Below are 21,479 nucleotides of genomic sequence, written 5' to 3' on the forward strand. Positions count from 1 at the left end.
CCCACACATTTTCATACAGATGCAGTCAGATATAAGAAATCAGTAGACAGTGAGTGGTGTCACAAACAGCACCTGTTTAATAACTTCCAGAGAAGAATTTCAAAACTAGTTCTTTAGAGAGAGAAGTGGGTGATAAAGGAGAGGGGAAAGAGAATACAGATCATGGGAGGAGGGGGGATTTTTGTTAACTTTTGTTTCAGTGTAATGAGCTCCTAGTCTGAGGTAATAATGCTTAAAAAGTAGCAGAGAAGACCTCGGACTCCAGTGCCCTTTCCAAAGGAATGGGGAAGCTTTAGTGCTCCTTTATTGTTTCTTCTCCAGGGAGTGTGAGTGGGACATAGTCATTAGGATATGTGTGAGAAATTTGCCTTTAACTTCTGTTCCTGGTGAACTTCACTGTGCAAAGAGAAAGTCAGGCCACAACTTACTTTTTGACAAAATAAGGTATTGAGAGTTGGTAAATAAGACCTATGACATTTCATTTCTTGGAAACACTGATGTCTGCTCTTTTATTGTCAGTGATCTTTTTTTTTTTTTTACAGCAAATAGCATTTAAAAACTTGGTACAAAGAAATCAGCAAAATGAACAGCAAAATCAAGGCCCTCCATCTTTGAACTCCACAATACAGCTGCCCTTCTTAATAGTCAACACTAGCAAAAGAACAATTATAGACTGCAGCATATCAAGTGACAAGTGAGTGTTTATGGAATCAATTTTTACAATTTTATTTTCTTTACAGACTGGAATTTTTCTTAAAACAAACAAGGGAAATTTTTCTAGCTTACTAAAAGTAATTATTGTATTTTACATTTGCAACTGTCACTCCATGGGGTTGCTTGTTGTTTTGGTTTGGGTTTTTTAATATTTAATGCAACTGCAGGAGTAATAGGAATGAGTTTATCAACACTGCTTTACAAGTTAAGAAAGGTCAACTGTCACTTTGTGAAAGGCACTTCAGGCTGACATTTCAAAGAGCATCCACTGCACAGAAGAAATAACCAAATGAAACTGTATACCAGGACAGCATCACCTTTTCATGAAGCCATGGTACTGCTTCTGAATATTTACTCTTCATATACCAGAAAACTGTACACAGTCAGAAACAAAGGTGATCCATGTGACACAAAAGTAACGTCCTGGAGGTGATGATAACAACTTTGAAAGTGTCTTTTAGCACCAAAAAAGGGGCACTTAGTTCTTTGAAGGAAATTACATAGAAATTTGAAAGACTGTCTTTGTATGCAAACTGCTATAGTTGCATTTATATTAATTTGAAAATATTCCAGCTACATAATTCTGGTGCTCTTCGTCCTGTGAAAATATGGCTGAAGTGTGAGGTGCTGTTACTTTAACAGGTAATCGGATCACAACAGTTTATCAGCTGAGAATAGCTGGCTTTGCTTTAATACTGTAGATTACAGATTTCACTCTTGGTGTGCAAATCCTGGACTGAACTGTGTCAGGCAGCAAAAATAGACAGGCTCTAGTAACCTAAGCACCAACATGCAAAACAGCAATACTATTAAAAGTTGAATTTTTGTAGAAAATTGGACTGAAGTCCAATACATTCTGTGACAAAACTTTTGGAATACTCCCATGAGCACTGCAGTTCACCAAGCTGGGAATTTTAGGATCAATTTTGGTTTAGCATAATTATGCCCCTATTTTATAGTCACACTATATAGTTCATTTGAACAGGGCTCTATATTGAGCTTTGAAGTTGTTAAGAAGTTGAACAATTCCATACTGAAACTTCAGAACTGTTGCTTTGAAGTTGTCAGAGGTTAAACTGGCATCTGGGATCTAGGGCAGTGTAGCACACATGTAACAGCCTCCAACTGTATGAAAATGCTGCTACTAAAAGTGAGCACACCAAAATTATTTAAGTTGTCAATACTTCAGTTTATATAGCCTGCTTTGGTATTACTGTCATCTGGAGGTCATGGAGTGTACCACCCAAATTAAACAAGCTTTCCATTCTGGTTATTATTCGTGCAACTGATTAGTGGCAGCAGCAATATGTAGATAAACAGTGCCAGAATCTGCTCTGTTTTAAGCACTGTTACCTTGATCTGTTTAATAAGGCAGTTAGCAAAAGTGGGCACTCAGTTTGGAGAATTCACATCCTGTAGTTTATTGGAGAGTATTTGTGCTGCTTAACTCCATTACTGGTCAGCTTGAGTGCTTGCCCTGCATTTGGTTCCAGTCCCAACAGCCCACTCTTTAAAGGCTTTCATTTTTCTTTCTTCTCCTACTAACATTTATATAAAGCATTGATGTGAGTAAGTCCAATGAAGAGCAAAGCTCACAGCATTAGCTACTCAAAATTGTGTTTACAGAGGATCTTCTAAAGGAAAGTAATTGTTTGGAAAAGTCGTACATATGAGGGTGATGTCGTATCATGAGGCACATAAGTTTGGGTCCTCTAAGCTTTTTCCTATGCAAGAACAGGCTTTATCCAGCCAAAACGGAATGACATTTCTCCCAAATAAAAATGAGAGGTTATTGGGCAAGTTTTGTTTAGAGTTTGAGAAGGTAGATGGGTGCCAAGCAGCATCCTGGGAATGGCATTTCTGAAGTTGGAGTAGGAAAAGCAAAGTCTTCAGATAAAAAGGAAGTAGTTATAAATTATATTGAAAAGATGAGGCACAAGAAGTCCCAAGGTACAGTGACACATTTTCCCTCTTAATGTGGTTATGCTGGAAGGAATACAGGTGCAAAACCAAGAGATTTTACAAGGAATACAGGATGAGTCAGGAACTGACAATTGCACCCAGCACAAAGCATTATAGCACCAAGTGAAAATTCTGTGCACAGACACAAGAGCTGTAACACTTCCAAGCTTACTGGCTCCAGGTATAGGAAAGCTAATATTAGGAAAAAAAGCCTGTCAAGAAAATGGGCATGTAGCATGAGCTTGGAGAGCAAGTGGAAGACCCACCAGTGAGTTACCTTTCAGAGATTGTATCTCATGGATGGGATAAAGGTCTTGTCAGCAGCAAATGAGGGACTGGGAACCAGCCTTATGTTGTGATGCCTGGAGCAGCACGGTCCAGGCTTTTAATAGCCTGTGATTGTAGCTTAAGGCCAGTCTAGATGCCCCTGCTTTCCTTAAAGCTGTCTTAAGTTTGTGATACAATTACCACAATTTCCACTTTTATATGCAATCAAAAACATTTTCAGAGTCCTGCAGCAGAAGTGGTGTGTTCAGGACTGAACAGACTGCTTTGCTAGCTGCATCCAAAAAAGCAAAATTATACCAAGGTAAATAGGTCAGTTCACAGGAGGAGTGTTGCACAGTAGAACAGAAAGTGAAATGTAAAACAAAGCAAAAACAAAATAGTTATTTTGGTGACAGGGCTGCAGGTGACCTTATTGGCCTTAGTGCAAGTGAAGGTTCATGTTAATAAGGTCTTCCTCTTCCCCTTTGAAACTACTTAATGAGATTGAAAATTCTAGACTTTCTTCCTGCAGTAGTGAAATTACTTTAATTGAGAAAGTGCCATTTTAAACCCTGTAGGCAGGAGAGAGAAAGCATTTGTTGCAGTTCTCTTTCCCTAAGGACCCTTTACAGAAGATGAAGAATCTAGACACTTACCTCAGTGCATACCAAAAAAAACAGAGAAAGAATAAGCAAGAAAAGCACAGCTGTGCTCTTTTCAAAACCATCTCACTTTTAATTTTTTACATGCAGATTTGAATACCTCTTTAATTTCGATAACACTTTCGAGATTCATGATGACAGTGAGGTGCTGAAGAGAATGGGAATGTCCTTTGGGCTCGAAGCAGGCAAGTGCTCAGCTGAGGACCTAAGAACTGCAAAATCACTGGTGCCAAAAGCTTTAGAAGGCTATATCACAGGTAAGTTAGATGGGACTTTTAAATGTTGTTCTGGATCAAATCCATAACCTTGGTTAACTAAAGCAAATTTATTTATATTAATCTAAGTTTTATTGGACCTAGTAGGGTTGGTGTATGAACCAGTTGTTTTGCTGTTAATTCTGGAAGCTATATCACAGTTGTCCTGTAAATTTAATTCACACTAATTTATAACAACGAACTTCTAAGCGAGCTGCATTATGAAGAAAAATATTTCTTAAATAACTAAATTGATACCAAGAACAGATTTTCATGCATTAGTATTAATTTTGAGTAACTGGATGTATGGAGGAGCAAACTGGAAGAAGGCAGCTCCTCCCAAGTTGAGGAAAAGGAGAGAAAAAGAGCATCTGGAATGGGTTGAGTGTAATCCCTCAGGTGCCAGCAGATGCCATCTGAGAACTGAGCTCTAAATAAATCAAGAGGCTCCGAAGGCTTTGGGACAGGAGTCCCATGCAGAGGCTTTTACCTCCCCTGTTAGAACTGGTCATGCTTACACAGACTCAAACCTAGAACTCACTCAGTGTTGCATCACTGGACTAGAGCTGCTAAAATTTGCCATCACTTCCTTTAGTTATTGTCAGAGTGTGTTCTTCTTGCTCTACCCACAGCTTGAACTTAGCCCAGCATTTTCTCAGGTTTCTGGAGGGACTTTATCTGTAAAGGAAGTGTTACCCAATGAATTCCTGTGTACAGACCTTGGTTTGTGAGCAAAGGGAACAAAGCTATTGCCCTGACTTCTCTGGTCTTGTTTAAATTGCAGTAGTATAAAACTGTGTCTTTCACAGGAAGGTTGGAAACTTCAAACATTTCACTTAATTTTTTTTAAAACTTTCCTAAAATTGATTTCCTTCAGTTGGCAATATTTAATCTTCATGTCAGGATCTTTAAAATGCAGGCTTTTTACTAAAAAAAAAAAAAGGCCATTTTGTTTGCTAAGAGAAATATAGTTAAGTGGTCAGGAAGTTGAACACATGTTTTTGTATTCTTGATTTAACTGTGTGAAAGAATTAAGAATGAAACAATTCCTTAAAATTTGTGATGTCAAAACACTGGTGGATATAACTTAAATTCACTTACATTCAGTAAAATTAGTACACTTTAAATAGCTTAACATTTCAAACTACTTCAAACATGCTTACGTTTATCAACACTTGTTTGTGTTTTCCTGGTCCTCTTGTCCTGTGCATTTTAAAACTAAGATTTCATATTTTAATTTTGATCAATTTTGAAATTACACTCCAAGTCTTTATAAGACACCACTGGTACCAAAAAGAGAAGTTGAAAGAAATCTTGATTTGTTCCTTGCAGATTCTTTCAACTAAAAATTATTTACCATCAGCAACGTAAGAGAGGGGAAAGGAGTAGAACCCACATCTTTTTAATAGTGTTGCAATGCTTAAGTTACTGAATTGCTCCCACATGTCCAGGATCAAACTAAAATTTCTTTTTAATTTTAAGCCTGTGTTAATTTACCTTCAGAGAACAGAATGGTTTTTTACATTTGCACAAACCCCTGTGTCATTACACTATTTACTGAGTATTTCCCTGGTAGCAGACCAGCAGCCAGGAACCCATAGAGCCTTTAATTCACAGCAAATGCATTGGTTTTATTTTTCACTCAAATTGCAGTGAGGCAATGGGTCACATCCAGATGTGGGTTACATTCAGCTGTTTCAGCCTCTGAAAAAATGAGCCCAGAGGTGCTGCTACCAGCACATGGACATTTATTTTAAAGGCTTCTTCTGTCTGTTGTTTGCCACTTAATTACACAACACTAATCTACAGCTAAGATATGAATTGCACAATAGTGGTTTCTAATGGCAGTAAGTGACAAATAAGGGAAACAGACTGAAATGTTTTGTACAGTACCTGAAAATCCAGCATTTGCTTGCTTATTTATTTTTGGTTAAGTGTAACTTTCCATTTTAACCTTGGGAGTCTTTAAACATTGTTTCTTACACTGCAGGAGTAGTGAAATAAAAGGGCCCACACTGGTTTCTAGAATCCATGGTTACTTCTACAGCTGTCATGATGGCCCTTTTAACTAGATTGGCTTCAATTACTACTACACAGGAAAAACAAATCAAGGTCTCCTATTTATTCCCCAAGTAAATTTATTGTGATCAAGATTTATTACAATCACAGTAGTCACTCCATGAACTCAGCTGCTGTAGAAGCCAGCCCTGTTCTAATATGTCTAAGTAGGTAAGTAATTTCCTGTGCAATGTTAGTTTGACCTTTGCCTGGTCATTTTTTCAGATAATTCCTGACTTCCAAACACTAACAATAGTTTGTACTGTGATGCTTGCCAGTAGAACTTGAGGAGCAGTTGGAAGAATCCAAGTCTAAACCAGTTAGATTAAAGAAACTTAAAATAGACAAAAAACCTTGGACCATCTCAGCTTTGAAAAGAAATAACTTTCTGTTTGCATTAAACAGCCAAATAAATTGCTTGGAATTGCTGAACTGATAATGTGTGCATTAAAACCTTATTAGTGTATTTTCTTTTCAGGAGGATCATGTATTTTAGCCATTCTTCAAGTGCCCAAATTTTAAAAGTAGTGTCTTCTAGGTTTGCTATCAGTTTCATGATGTCTTAGCAAAAAAAGTGTTGCACTTTTGTAATATGCATTTTAAGTACTACATTGGTGTGATCCCCAGGTATGACTGCCATTGAAATCACCCAAAGCTAAGGCATATTAACATCACAGAGTAATATATTCTGTATATCTTAAATTTGTTTGTTACATGCTTTTCTGTTGCTTGACTGTCCTAACTGACAGTGTCTAAAACAGGATACTGCACCAGCTTAAGATGCATTCCAGGGTCCCAGTCCTAGTTACACATTCCTGCCCATTTCATTCTGAGCCAGGTACTTTCCTGTGTGCTCTTCCTGAGCTGGTTCTGGGTACTAAACTACAGGCTTTTTGTCTGGCAGAGGAGTTTCTGACAATTAAACCAGTAGAACTCTCCAGCCAAGGGCTCAAACCAGAACAGCTAAGTGTGAAGGAGGGAGTGAGGTTGCTGCATGAGCAGAAATACACCACTGAGACAAGCATGAACTCGTAGAACCATATCCAGAGTAACATCCTCTGCCTTTTGAGCCATGCACATACTGCTACAGGCAGTTAATGCAAAACCAAGTCCTGCCTTTGTTAGTTGAGTCCTGACTCCTAGAAATAAGACTACAGATAAAAAAAAGCAAGCACTAAAAGTTCTGAGGCACTAACAGTTGGAGTAACAGCATGCCACTTTGTGGATCCCACTAAGGCAGTGGGCAGAGAAAGTGGTGCAGTTTAGGACCTCTAGATTACAACACTTCTTTTTTCTTCCCTGCACAAAGAAGTGCTCTGCTACTTACCTGTATAATAAGCCTTGACTGGAAGATGGGCTGGAGTTGGAACTACAGAGCCAGGAGTACCCCCCTGACTGAAGGAGTCTGTTGAGCCATCAACAACAATCCTATGCAGCACTTGTACAGTAACTACTAAAGCTGCTCAGAGTATTGCTTTAGAGCCTTCTCATGGAAAGTACAAATTTCTACCAAGGGTATCTGCTGCAAGATATGCCTAGTTCATAATAAGAATGCCACTCTTAGACTGGACTTCAGGAAGGTTTTTCCAAGCTGCTTTCCCTGGTTCCTAAGTAGAGCTATTAGTAATTGAGCTACTCTGCTAGAAGAAATAAGTCTTTCATTGTAGGCAGATTTCTATTTTGACAGACTTTTCTATACTGGAAATGGCTTCAACTCCCTGTCTTTCACAAACTTCCTTTTTTCCCTGGCTCCCCAGAGCCCACTGAAAAATAGAATTTAGAAATGTAAGGCAATGAAAATACAAGGCAGGGATATGCATCTATGAACCACCTTTCTGCCTTGTGCAAAAGCCACACTTTCTTTTACCTTGCTCTTATCCAAAAATGTTAATAAACCACAAGATTACCAGCAGTGTCTTGTTATTCTTCTGGAATATTAAGCATGTACACACAGGTACACTCCTTCATAATACCAGGAAACAACACTGTGATACATCTCTGTTAATCTAAATACAATGCAGTCATTCCAAATGGCTTAGCCTCCTCCTGCAAAGATAGGAGGAAGCTGTCAGAACATGTTCTCTGTAACATCAAACCTACATTTAGGGCAATCTTAGTGAAAGCCATCCAGCTGTGTCCTCATTTAACTATCCTCATCTATTCTGTCCTCCATAGATCACCCTAAAACTGCCACTTATTAATGTTTGCTGTCACGTTCCAAGGGCTGCTGGCAGGGACACCACTCTTGCTAGCCTTGCTTTGTGACATTAATACCCAGCTGCTAACAGGTTTCCACAGCACAAGGTAGCCTGTGGATCCATCCCAGTACATGGTGAGCCACTTTTACAGGGCTGTGTCTGCCTGTCCTAGGCAGCACACTGCCAAATCCCAAGGAACCAAAGCCTAACAAGAATGTAGAAGGACAAATGAGAACGTGTATGTAACAAACACATTTAATTATTCCTCTTACCTGCTCTTAGAGAACAATTCCAGATAAATATGAGCAGTACAATCCCACTGTGCTGTAAAGAACAGACGTTTCGTTAGGAATAGAATTAATAGTAAGGACTCTGACTCCTGGTTAATGCATCCAGCTGGAACCACATGCAAGCACCATGGAAAAGAACTAGACAGTCTTGGTAACTGTTTTGATGTTAACTTTGTGTTTAGGTGGAATTCAGGCAGGTCAATAGAAATACCTTATCTAAGAAACAAATTAAAAACAACCTCCCCCCCAAAAAAATCCCACAAGTGTAATTGGGTCAATGGACTTGTTTTGCTGATTCTCTTGGCAGAAATGTGCGTAATTGGAAAGAACTGACAGGCATTACTTGTTAGGGAATTTGAAAACAAGTGCTATGAGGATTGTAAGTTACCTGTTCAGAGCCCTCAGGGGGCTTTTAACAAATTACCTGAAGAAATTCAGCATTATTGCAAGACCATTTTAATGGTCTTAACCCTAACACTTCCTATCCCCAGAGAGGAGACAGCCTTACATGTCACACATACAGTGTACAACAGGTTTTCTCTTCCCTACTTTTGGCACAAGACCTTTGCCATGGTCTGTGCTTTCCACAGCCAGCTCTGTCTGTGGCAGATGGATTAGGATTAGGTAACATTTCTGCACCACAGCCAGCCAGGAGGGCACCAGGATGAAACTGCCTTTGGCCCCAGAACACACACAGCCAACACAGAACCCACCTGGGCGACTGCAGCACCTCAGCCCAATAAATACAGTTGCAGTTGAACTTCACCAAGCAGAGCAGGAGCTGATGGGGCATTTCATAGGGTTGGTCTGTAGGAGAAAGTCCCCATGAAGGACTCCAGAACTCCTGTTTCAGTACCTGTGACTCCATATGGCTGCCAGCCAGGTGAATCCTCTTCAGACAGGGGGAAAAGCTTCAGAGAAATAGGCATAACTGTGAGGGGGGAACAATGCAAGGCTTGAGTTCATCCACAAACACAGGGGTTAAGTTCATCTTGATTAACTAGGACACATCTACAGCATAAAACCAACTTGAGCTACTGGTACCTTCTAAACTAAACTATGGAATCCTAACTGCAAAGTTTAAGATTGTAAAAGGAAGAAAAAAATTTAAGTAGCTATCATAAATACAGTTATGCTTTCTTGTAGATATGTCTGCAGGATTTTCATGGATAAACCAAGGGTTACTTTCAAGTTCAGCACAAGTAGCTTCACACTTAGAGGCAGCTGGAGGCACTTGCAATGCTAAATCAAGGTAAATGAAATCATTTTTTATTCAAGGGTAGTTATATATCCTTGTGGTACTTTCAGTAACCTCCTGTTTCATACCACTTTCATGAATGAATTGAGATGTTTTCTTATTATGGTTGATTTTGATTGTGAAAAAGTCTCTAATTCTGTCTTCCTTGATAATTATATTTGAAAGGTCAAATCAACATGCTTTGAATTTTGAACATACCAGCTATGTTTCTTAAGAATAGAATCACTTTGAGCCCTTTTTCTTGATTAACCTTAAATTCCTGCCTGGGCATGGCCTACAAATAGGTAATTACATGTGGATTTAAGGCTGGTAATATTTCTGCAGAATGCAAAAGAATGTTTGGTGTCTAAATGCACTACTGCTTAAGCTCTCACGAAACAAGTTTAGTCCACAAAGTCTATTAATAATTTAAAATTAAAAACAAACAACCAAATAAAAAAAAAACCCACTACCAGTAAAAACCCAATCCAAAATACATCTCAACAGCCATACTTTGCTTGGAGGTTACCTGTACCATAAACAATGGAAATAAGGATTATTCTGGAACAGGTTCTTCATTACAGCATTAATAGCTTCATTTCACATTGCATTTCGTGCATTGACTAAACTGATGGGTTTCTTCTTCTTTAATATTTCTTCAGCTTGAGCAATTCTCCTAGTTGTTTATGGAAAAAAAAAAGTGACTCAATAATCTTTTCTATGCAACTTTGCAATGGTTTATCAGTTTTCACTGTATCACTTCTGGATTTTTCCTTGTTGGCAGCATTTCTTTGACTAAAGGAAAAGCTGAGGCCAAAAAAGAAGGCTTAAAACTTTATGAGAAACCCTCTAAACTTGACCATTTCTGTTTTGATAGTGAGAATGCAGGGCTGTGTCTGGATGCTGAAGTGGCCTTAGCAACTGGGCAGCTCATTGCCCTGAGCAGTCAGCAGTCCAGCAGCGCAGCGTCCCGGGGGGAAACGCCCTGCTCCTTCAACGATGAAGATGAAGAGGATGAAGATGAGGATTCTTCCTCCCCAGAATGAGGAGAGTAGAAAATGGAATATACAAAATGCTGCTCAGATATTCTTAATGGGAGTTCCTGTTTGGATTTTACTGTTTTTTTGCCTTGTTTTGCACTGTGTTCAGTGAAGCAAAATGGACACTTCAAAATCAACTTATTCATAACTGAAAAACTTTTTGTAACTGAACACAGAGTGACATGTAGAGACAGAGCAAAATGGGTTTTATCAGCTAAAACCGAGGAGAAGAACAAAGTTCTCAGAGATTTGGCAAAGCAAACCCCAAGTTTACCTTTTCCATTTTGGGACTTAAGTCTCTGTCTTCCCCTTGTCTTTACCAGATGGAGAAGAAAACGGAGTCAGTCAGCAAATGCCAATTCTTGCATTGTCTTTTGGCTGTGCTGCCTTTAGAAAAAGGGGGAGGAAGAGCACATGCAAATGCGTTAAAAAAGCTATTTAAAACTATCTTATATGAAAATGGTTATAGGGAAAAGGGGCTACTAAAATGTTTGCTTTTTTTCTGTTCAACTTGCTGTATAGAAGATTCTTAAAGTAATACAAATTGCAAGTGATCTTGAAATAGTTTAAATCCATTTTAGATACTCTAAAAGTAACAGTATAAAAGGTTCGTATGTTCATTTATACTGCAGACCTAATTTATTATAAATAAGTGAATATTCTTAGCCATTATTAAAACAGTCAGGAAAAATCCAGTATTCTCTGCACCAGCTTTTTTAAGGAAAACAAGTAAAAAAAAATTGTATTTCTAGATTACAATGTATCCAGTGTAGCTTCTTCTTTACTGTTCTAACTTTATATAATCCCTTTGATGTTAGAGCATGTGTTGGATTTTTTTCAAAAAAGCCTCCCACCATGTTAAGGCTCTCAGGCAGCGTGTTTTCAAGGCAGTGCTTTCAAAGTCACATAACTTTTTTTAAAGTCATAGGCTGAGGTTCTTAGGAAAAAAATAAAATTTCAACAATATGTCAATTCATGTTTTGCATTCCAGTCAGCTTGGATTATGTATGACAGAAGAACTGTCTTATCATTAACTTCTGTTGCACTCACCTTGATGCGCCTTTGAAAATTGTATCAAACCACTTCAAATAATCTGTGGCTCAAGTTACACAACACAAATCCCATCTGAACTGTTGAATAAGACTTGCAGCAGGAGGCTGTGTGTTCCATAGCTAACATCACATCCAATCATAAAGGCCTTTTTTTAAAAAAAAACCCACTTCAATATCAGTGCACAATACACTGCAGATGTACTCTTCTCGTGGTGTTCTAACATCCAGGCTTTTAACTAGTCTAGAAGTTAACTATTTTTAATTAGGTAAATGCAGTTTAAAATAGTGTTACTTCTTTCCAGTTTTTATACTGTATGTAATAGCTGTCTCAGCAATGTTACTATGTTGGGAGAGGAGGCAGCTCATCCCTCTGTTCCTGCCTGAGCACTGACAGGCAGAACTGCGAGGAGCAGACAAGCACACCTGCATGTTTACATTAAAAACTAAAGCATCCAGAAACTTTTCACAGATAGTTCAAACTCCTGCACTTGAGGTACAGTTAGGGCAGCACCAGTATGTAAGTACAGCTCTTGGCTGAGCAAGTAGAGCTCTCTAGCTTACACAGCTCAGTTACAAATGCACAAATTAAAAGAATTCCTGTATGCCTACCATGTTATTCATCCTCTGGGCAAGACTGTTAAGACTATCCTGTGCTCATGGCTCACAGGCAAGAGCAGACTGAGGGCTTTACACCACCTCACTTTGACCAAATCTGTAGCACTACCTCTGTACCAAGGAAAGCTTTACAATTAAAAAGTAATATTCTTGCTGAGAGAGTCAATGCACCTGAGCTAAGCAGCTCACTTTGGAAACAGGGGGAGAACAGGTACTCCAGGCATGTTATTATGGAATTTGCAGCTTCATGATTTAAACAGATAATCACTTTTATTCTTATAAACCCACTGCTTTTTCAAAAACTGCACTGTCAGTCAGCTGTCATTGGAGAGGGCAGATCAAAGATACCTTTGTGCAGGATCCTAAGGAACTCTTAAAGAGAAACATCTTCTAAATAATTATCCCTCAGCAATACATTAGGGGCACATTTAACTTTACACTTTATTCACACTTCCTACTCAAGATCTGTATAAAAACTAAAACCAACAAAACACTAAACAGGTCCTAAAGAGCAGCACTTTGAACTATAAGAACCTGGGAAAAAAAGGCTTCCTACCCAGAAATGGAATGTATTTTATTAGCAGTCAGTGTGCTTTCTGCTTTACGGGAGGAAGATCTTAAATGATACCTTTCTTCCATTGATGTCTGTGCCCTTCAAAGCAGCAGACTGCACAGCTGCTTGCTTTCTGGCAAACTTCAAGCTATCAAAGATAAAATATAAAAAAATCTAGGAGCACATAACATTCATTTAGACAGTTGAACCAAATCTTTAAAAGTTATTTTTCCTGGACTAGGTGAATACAAAGGACAAAACAAGTTACAACATTTAGAAGAGACTTCAAAAGTAAATTCTTTCCTTGGGCTTCCTTGTGCCAAGTTCCAGTAGAGGATGAAGTTCAACTTCACTGTGGTCTTGTGGTTACACTGAAGTCTGGGAACTAGGAGAATTTTGGGCCTTATCCAGCCATAGTCACTCATGTATGATCTCAGACAAGCCTTTCAGTCATTCCTGTTGATCTTAGCTGACATATTTTAAAAAGAAACAAAACACACACACAAACCCCACAAACCAACATAGGTAAATGCAAGACCTCACAAAATGCAGGTGTTGTATCTGATTTGAGCACTGAGCACTTGTGAGTAACAAGGGGGGTGAGAATATTAACTCACCACACAGCTCCCATGCAGCTCGTGGCAGTGGTTGTGCTCAGCTGCTTCAACACACAGGCCCTCCCTCCCCTGAGAGCCAGCAGCACTTCCCAGAATAAAATGGTCATGAGCAAGACTGGTTTTCCCATTTTCTGTTCAGTTACCATCATCCTCTCCCGTCTCATGCCATACCCCTGGCACTCATCGATAGGAAACAAGCAGCAACTAGTACTAGATGATATCTCTGATAAGAAAAGGTTAACATTTCAATTGTCATGCAGCTCCTGTTTAACATAAATTTCAGCTTTATTCCTGGACTTACTCTGTGGTGCTTGAGAAATCTAAATTTGACTTAGAAAAACTTGTCGCTCCACTAACTAGAGGAAAAAATATGAGTAGGAGACAGCATTTTTCTGTTATGTGGAAATCTGACATAATGTTTGTGGATTTTGGTTCTTAAAATTGTATTAAAGTCCTTCTCATTTTAACACTGGAATTATTGGCAACAATCCACCTCATCTCAGAAAGTGTGTGTATCTAAGCAAATGATACCAGTTAACTGAAGGTATAACTTAAATGACTAATGTCATTAAAACCAGCACAATCCACACTGGAAATGTTTCCATTTTGTTTAAGGGGTTTTAGTTTTTTAAACTACAGCTTGTAAATACCCCTAATCCTTTTGAGCAGCTGGAAATTGCTCAGTACAAAGAATTCCCACAGAAGGACTTTTGCTGATCAACGTCAGCCTGGAGTAACATTATGTAAAAAGCCCTAAGACCTTCAAGTTCATAAATGAAATGCTGCTTGAATTTAGAATTCCACAGTTAAGGTTTTAAATCTCAAATTCTCTTTTTTCTGACCACATCCACCATTTTAATTCAAGAGCATGGATAAAACTTAACTACATTTGAACTCTGGGCAATAATCCTTTTTATAATTAACTGGCCCTTTTCAGCTGAAAATAATCCAGGCAGCTGATTGAGAAGAGTGAGCTAAAGATGTTTGGGGTTTGGTTTCATTTAAAACAAAGCCAGTAACCACAGGGTATGCTACAAAGAAGACAGACCAAAACAAGTTATTTTCTGCCTGATGCACCTCATTTTCATTACAAGAATCTCTCAGGGACATCAGTGTATATTAAATAGCCAGATGTAATGAAGCTGGGGAAAGACTACATGAGCTTTTTTAATTTGTGATTTACAAAATTCTAGTGTTAGCCATACTTTGAGGTGACATCCTTCTGCTTCAGCCTCCTTGGTTGAAGGTGCTTCAGCAGTACCTCTGGCAGCATTACTGGGGAACAGGGGAAGGTTAAGGACCTGTTTATGGAGGTTTTGTTCTTTAGAATATGCTCCTTCTTGAATCCTGACCTATGTCTACAAGCAATACACCAATGAATCATTTGGAATTTGTGGCCATCACACACCTACACGAGCATGTGAACAGCTCTAAATAGTTAATTTTCTGCTGGCAGGTGCTCACATAACCCAGTCCTGATACCATAAAACTTCCTGAAGCTCTCATTCCTTAGACTTAACAAAGTTCCCAAATCAGATTATCTTTTTCCTATTTAGCTGTTAGAATTTAGTCTGGTGAGTGTTTTTAAGAGGCTGTGAGCAACTCTGCTCCCCTGGATCCAGGTATATTGCCAAGAAAATACCCACAACTAATGTTAGTCCCAGTTGTTCATTCTATCTGCTAAGGATTACCATCCTTTCAAGTCACTGTAGAGCTGCATCTAGAAGAACCTGCCAGCTCCTCCAACCTGATTGCCTGATTGGCATCCCTGGATCGCTCACCCAGCTGGCACTGCCAGTGAGGGGAGGGAATGCTCATTAAAACAGCCCAACAGTAACAACTGCAGGGGCTGTTGATCGCAGCTGTTCAGAGACTCCACACTCACTTCACACCTTTCATACTCCCACCTTGTCTGGCTACCCCAGAGAGCAGCCAAAACCAAAATGTTTTCTTTCTGCTTCCATATTTTTGACAGTACCCAAGAATCCAACATTTAGGACATCCACATAAGCTGCAGGACCACCAAAAACCCTTGCTCTGATTTGGGCAGAAGTAACATCCGAGATCTAACCATCCGAATCCCAGGAGAAAGCCTCCTGCTTTGGAACAATATGGAACAGATAAATACATCTTCATTTATCTAAGAAGAAAAGCAGACTAACCTGGTTCAGGGCCATAATTCCTAGCAGATACTGGAACCTCCCAGTAGCCCAAACTTGCACCTCTTCTTAGTATTCTGTATTGGCTAGAATAAGTGGAAATTACTTAAACCTTCTGACTTCTCTAAATGCCATTCTTAAGTACTCAACACTCTCCAGGCACAGACACTTCAGATATATGGACACCATGGGATAGTAGGATACAGCTATGTAAAATTTACATCCAGTTGGAGATGCAAATCAAACTCATCTATGCAGAAACTTTTTCTGAGACAAAATGAGTCTTTAACAGTGAGTTAGTTTAGCCTCTTCTCATTATCCAGGCTGAGTGAAACAGAGACATCCATCCCCAGCACTGCCTGGCTCTTGTGCTGTCCATGAAGCAGCAATGGCTCCCCTGTACGAGGCAGGCAGCCAGAGGGAAAAACACCATATCCACAGCCCTTCCTGATGACATTTTCAGGTCACAGCCACAAAAGTTAAAACATTGATCAGAAAATAGGAAGTCCACAAAATCACTCTCCAGGCTTTTTAGTGGGTTTGTTAAATTGCTAATGTAGCTTTAACAATTAGTAGAGTTGGTTGTGCTAATGCAGGGATTAAGTGGATCTCCCAGAATTTCCCCGGGAAAACACCAGCTGAATCACAACCCAGCATACAAGTTTCTGGCACGTTCCCTTGTCTTAAAGGCCAGGCTGTATATATGAGAAATACTTCAGAGAAGTATATGCAAATGTTATGACACTGTATCTCACAAGCACCTACTGTGAAAAAGTTAATCCTACTTTGAGCAAACCTGTAAGAAGTCGGGTATGAGTTTGTCCTTGTTCCTCAGGCCCTGACTGCAAACAATGCCGCGGGACCAAGGCAGCAGCCTCTGTGTTTGCATATCCTACACGGCATCAGGAGTAAGCAGCAAGTAGAGGCAGAGCTTTGCACCAGTCTGTCTGTTGGCACTGGGGGTGCTCTGGCAGTCGCTGAGTGCCCTGGCAGTGAGGGAATGCTCCTGTGCCTCAGCCCCTGTTGCGGAGCTGCTGCAACACGCCAAAGGCAGGGCCGTCCCTCCGCCCCCCCACAGGAGCACTTTTGAATATCCACTGTATTCTACATGGAAGTGAGTTGTAGAGATGCTTCCTTTTTATGTTTAAATGGAGAAACCACTTGAAAGTCCATTAAATTTTTAATTAAATAAAACTTAATTTATTTTTTTTTTTAAGAATGAGGCCAGTCATGGACAAAGCTGTTTTATGACCTCCTTCAACACTGAACTCAAAGTAGGGTTTGTAAACGTGGTGGGTGGGAAGAGACAAATCCAATATAAGGATGCTAACTATTTGAGATTTGAAATTCTAATAATTTTTTAATCTACTCATCTTGCTCTCCCCTTCTCCCAACACAAAGCATCACATGAACCCTTCGGTGGAAATTTTTCTTCCTTTTCTTGTATTAAACTCCTGTGACTTCAGGAAAGTCCAAGTTGCCCATTCATTTTAATTTTTCAATTCTCCATAGATTTCTTTCTTTGCAAATACCTATAAATTATAAGCTAAAGTTTTATTTTTGCAGAAAGTCTGCTATTAAGCTATGCTGATTTTTTTTGTCCTGATCAAATAGTGTTAATTTCTACTACCACATTGTACATGGCTAGGAGTAGTGTAAAAAAAAATGTGGTAGTATTTTATGTGCTTTAAACACTGATAAAGATATAAAGAGAAATGCATATACAAAGTTTTACTTTCCTAATAGGAACACTGGCATTAGCAAATAGTATATTTGAACCAATAGGAAATATTACTTTGTAGTAGAAAACACATTGTAAATAAAAACTTGTTATTTTTTTAATGGAAATTTTATAGAAGCTTTTTCTGTATACTCAATTGATCCCATGTTTACTGAAAATGCTGCAAGTGGGAATTGTACATTGCAAAATGGGGGTGGGGAGCAGACAGTCTGACTGAGGTAAAAGTTGTGTGTGTTTTGGAGAAAAACATCCAGTTGTCTGTGAACAGAAATGTAAAGCTTAACTGTAGAAGAACTGAATAAAAGACTTTCAAGGCAACAGGATTGGGCTTGTTTTTGAGAAAAACACTGCAGAAAAAGGTTGCACAAGGTTAATGCTGACAGTATGTACCTTATAAAAAAAAAAACACCACCCTGTTTCACATAGGAAATATTGCATGCTTTGGTTTTGAAATAAATATCAAAATCTAGCCATTGCATCCTCAGTAGGTTCATTATCCAGGGAGAGATGCCAGAGTTTGGAAATTGTTCCATTTTGATAACTCACAAAATTCTTAGGGATATTATTGTCCCTCTCTATTCAAGATAAGCACCCAGTCTAAGAGTATTCCAAGTACCTCAGAAACAGCTCAGCAGTTTCCATGTCCAGCTGAAGGCACATTTCACACAGGCTTTGCTCCTCCTATGGAAGTGTTTCCTCAGCACGCTGTACTCCAGTCCTCTGGGTGCTCCCCATGTCTCAGGCCAAATCCTGTGAACACCCTTCAAACACCTATAGACTGAACTTATATCCTGCTAAACCCTTTCCTCATATTTTGGTAGCAAGAATCCAAATCAGACTAACTTAAGTAGCATTAAATACAGTTCCTCTTCATCCTCTGTGTTGGTTTTCCAACTCTGCCAAACATGAAAACACCGAGTAATGTCACAGTGCTTGTTTTTCCCCATGTGCACAGAAGACCCACGACTCACTATTCTTAAACTCAAACCAGCTGAAAGTAAAGGTTAAAGACAATAGCAGAAGACTGCAAAACCATGAGTTCATTCTTCTGTAATAAACAGAAACTATCACAGGCCCCTTTCACTGAAATGCATTGGTATATTTGGGAAGGCATTTTCATTAACAGATTTGGCAAATAAAAACTCCTGCAATGTCTTTTTCATAGGAAAGAAACTGAAGAGATGAGAGGATACAATCTTTATCTCAGCAATTGAGATATTAATGACTTATTTATGCTTATTAAAAAAAAAAAGTTTAAGAATCTGTACCTTCTTTTGTGTCAGCACTGCATAAGTTGCTACCAGAATGATTCTGAAACATTAAACTGATGGTGAAGCTGCTTGGAATATTCTCCTCTAAAAAAACTAAAAGGAGAGGTTTTTGTGGTAAGCTACATTATTTCTTTGTGCTTTGTTTTCACCTGGGGATCTCCTCCCCAAGAACCCAACACAGCAACTGAGAGAATATTGAGAGCATAAAAGCTCTTTTCATCTTTCTTCTTCTAAGGAAGAAGTACTCGGCATGGATCCCTAAGAATGGAGGAGTCTGCAAATAACACTCTCTGAAATTACAAATGCTTTTGGTTAGAATTTGTTTGACTGTCCAACCAGACAGCATCATACACACTGGTTTGTGCTTTTCTTCACATCAATAAATCTGTGTTTCCTAAGTGATGGCAACTGCTGCAGCATCAAGTGCTATTCTGTGCTACAACAAGTATTTTTCCTGGTTAAAAATAACACTCTTTAAAATTGTATCTTGCTGAATTCCACACATTCTGTTATAAAGCAAAAATATCTCAAAATATTCAGGGAAACCAGACCCCCCCCCCCCCCAAATTGTGTAGGTTTATTATTCATTAAACTTTGTCTCAACCCCAAGTGTAGGATAGGAGATCGATGTGAACAATACTTCACTGTCACAGTGCCCTGTCACGAGTGCTGTCCCTGGCTCCCTGTGATCCGTGTAGGTTGCTCCTGAACGCAGCTCAGCTCCAGCACTGTCCTTCGCCTGCCTGGGAGGGACCTGGCTCTGCTCTGGGGGGTCCTGCCTAACACCAAACCCTGTTCTGCTGCTCTGACTGTAAAGCACTGAAAAGGCTGAAAAACCTCATGTCCGTGGGACTGTCCCCATGCTGAAACCACTGTTCAGGGGTAACAAAACAGAAGAAACTTTCCTATACATTTCACAGAACCCCTCCTCTGTCACAATGGCTAGAACAAGTCTGTCAGACTAAAAAAACCTGCACGTTGTTGAAGGGTTTGCATTGCTGCCTGCTGGGTCCTACAGCTGCCCCCGGATAACCCACTGCAGGCTTGGTTTTGTAACCTTTCAAGAATCCCTCAGCAGCCACTGAGAGAACTCACAGACCCATTAAAAAACTGAAAACCATTGTCCCAGGCAGAGCCGAGCAGGAAGTGATATAAAAGCCTGCAACAATGAGATGACAACAAAAGGAAGAAGTAGGCAAACAGAAGGGTGTGTGTTCTTCAGCATAAGGCAGCAAACAGAGCTACAAAATGACAAAATTATCTAAGCACCATTTTGCAAGACATGAAACCACACAACCAATATCCTCCTTTGGTTCAAATGACCATTGCTAACCCAAGTTTTCATCATTTTGACATTAAAGTTCACATTATGCAGCAATGACAACATACAAATATTAGATTTAACTAATCTATCACCATTATCTGAGCAATAGTTTTCAAATATTAAATAACAGAAATTCCATTTAACACCATGTTATGTTAAAGCAGCATATTGCATTTTTACATGCTGCTGGCACAAGTAAGATAGTTATTTTTAATAAATAAGCACCACAAGGACATAAATGTCTTGGCACATCCAGCAGTTAAAAACCATTTCAAACGAGTAAAGCCCACGACAATGTCCTAGCATTGACCTGTGCACAATTCCTGCCTGCGGCTTTGCAGAGTGAGATTCAGAGAGCACGCAGAGCCCTCAGCGCAGGCCCGGGCTGAGGGCACGGACCACGGCAAGTCCCTGCAAGGTGAGGCAGGGTGTGAACGCCCCAGCCAGCCCAGCTCATCACGGCAGGGTGAAAGGCAGCTCACAGCCCCAGAGCAGAGGCACGGCCGCCGCTGTCCTGCCGGTGGCAGGGCGGTTTTCGCTCCCGTTTCCCAGCCGGCAGGGTCTCCTCCTGCGCCCTCACCCGCGGCACCACCGACCCGCAGGTTCCGAGCGCCTTCCCCGCCCGGCCCCTCGGACCCTGCGGGCCGAGCCCAGGCGGCACCGCCGGGCCCTGCACCGCCCTCACACCCTCGCTGAGGCGCCGGCCTGACGAGGGCGGCGGTGGGAGCCCCTGTCCCTGTCCCCGTCCCTCCCGCCGTACCTGCGCTCCGCCCGCCCGTGAGGGGCCCGCGCTCGCCACTCACCCGGTACCGGCCGCAGGGGCGGCTCCGGCCAAAGGAAATGGGGCATAGAACCCTCCTCCAAGGGGCCCGAACAGACCGGGAACTTGGAGGCAAACAGCAGCTAAATCCACCTTTCTATAAGCACTCCTGATTTTTGAGGAGTTTGGAATTAGAGCTTGACGGGAAACACCCCTTCACGCAAGGGAACCTCTGAGCACCAGTCCGTGGTGCTGCAGCAAGAGAGCCCAGTTCCAGAGCCCCAGCTGGGCTGGAGGTGGCTCAGGGGGCTCAGATGAACCCTCCTCTCCCGAGGATCCCCTCCTGCTCCCTCCTGCACACAGAGGCACAGACACCCTCGGGAGCTGGGCCTGGCTGCCATGACCCACTCTCACAAGGCACACTGCAAACCCTCCATCAGAATTTAGGACTTTTATAGGAAATTCCAGAGCCTGAAGCATGCTGTAGGTCATCACTGTCCAGCTTTTAAAATTGAGAGCCTAGTTTTATTTAAAAATAATTAAGAAAAAAAGTGGCCAGTAACCAACAGTTTCTCATAGATGCTTCGACCAACTCTTCTTTTAAAGCCCTCCACAGCAGTGCTGGGGACTTGTCCAACTATTAGTCTTTTTTTGGACTCTCTGACTAGATTGACGGAGCCAATGCCTTAAAAAAGTGACCTCTTA

General features: G+C 40.4%; 2 protein-coding genes and 1 long non-coding RNA gene across 7 annotated transcripts in view; 1 reads left to right on the top strand and 2 right to left on the bottom strand.

Annotated features, from left to right (window-relative positions):
- The window catches only part of TFDP2 (transcription factor Dp-2), a 57,071-nt gene extending 39,045 nt beyond the window's left edge, over nucleotides 1–18,026 (top strand). For 4 of the 5 annotated variants that reach the window (XM_051781222.1, XM_051781223.1, XM_051781224.1 and 1 more), the window contains 4 exons: nucleotides 543–694; nucleotides 3,696–3,862; nucleotides 9,552–9,657; nucleotides 10,520–18,026. In XM_051781222.1, coding sequence (XP_051637182.1) covers nucleotides 543–694; nucleotides 3,696–3,862; nucleotides 9,552–9,657; nucleotides 10,520–10,688 — 594 coding nt within the window. In that variant the 3' untranslated portion in view covers nucleotides 10,689–18,026. Of the gene's footprint in view, nucleotides 1–542; nucleotides 695–3,695; nucleotides 3,863–6,142; nucleotides 6,290–9,551; nucleotides 9,658–10,519 lie in introns of those variants that run through there. The other variant, XM_051781225.1, reaches the window with a different exon arrangement.
- LOC127468253 (uncharacterized) lies at nucleotides 6–9,517 on the bottom strand. The gene is made up of 3 exons (XR_007903513.1): nucleotides 9,262–9,517; nucleotides 8,388–8,439; nucleotides 6–396 (listed from the first exon to the last, which is right to left on the bottom strand). It is a non-coding gene; the product is annotated as an uncharacterized LOC127468253 (long non-coding RNA).
- Nucleotides 15,686–21,266, bottom strand: LOC127468305 (paraneoplastic antigen Ma6E-like). Its single transcript, XM_051781307.1, has 4 exons — nucleotides 20,995–21,266; nucleotides 20,325–20,899; nucleotides 18,688–18,783; nucleotides 15,686–15,764 (listed from the first exon to the last, which is right to left on the bottom strand). Exons 1-4 carry the CDS (start codon nucleotides 21,264–21,266, stop codon nucleotides 15,748–15,750), a joined length of 960 nt encoding a protein of 319 aa, XP_051637267.1. The 3' UTR covers nucleotides 15,686–15,747.
- Nucleotides 21,267–21,479: the final 213 nt, after the last annotated feature.

The sequence above is a fragment of the Manacus candei genome, unplaced genomic scaffold (assembly GCF_025592945.1).
Source record: "Manacus candei isolate 608988 ecotype Guabito, Panama unplaced genomic scaffold, ASM2559294v1 h1tg000015l, whole genome shotgun sequence".
NCBI classification, from domain to species: domain Eukaryota; kingdom Metazoa; phylum Chordata; class Aves; order Passeriformes; family Pipridae; genus Manacus; species Manacus candei.

What these genes read in the sequence shown, in the direction of transcription:
- LOC127468305 (XM_051781307.1), bottom strand. Translation starts at nt 21,266, where the DNA reads ATGACCTACAGCATGCTTCAGGCTCTGGAATTTCCTATAAAAGTCCTA. An exon ending in GTGCTCAGAGGTTCCCTTGC is followed by an intron (nt 20,900 to 20,994) that starts GTGAAGGGGTGT and finishes TTTGCCTCCAAG; the next exon opens with TTCCCGGTCTGTTCGGGCCC. An exon ending in CAGGCAGGAATTGTGCACAG is followed by an intron (nt 18,784 to 20,324) that starts GTCAATGCTAGG and finishes CTCTCCTTTTAG; the next exon opens with TTTTTTTAGAGGAGAATATT.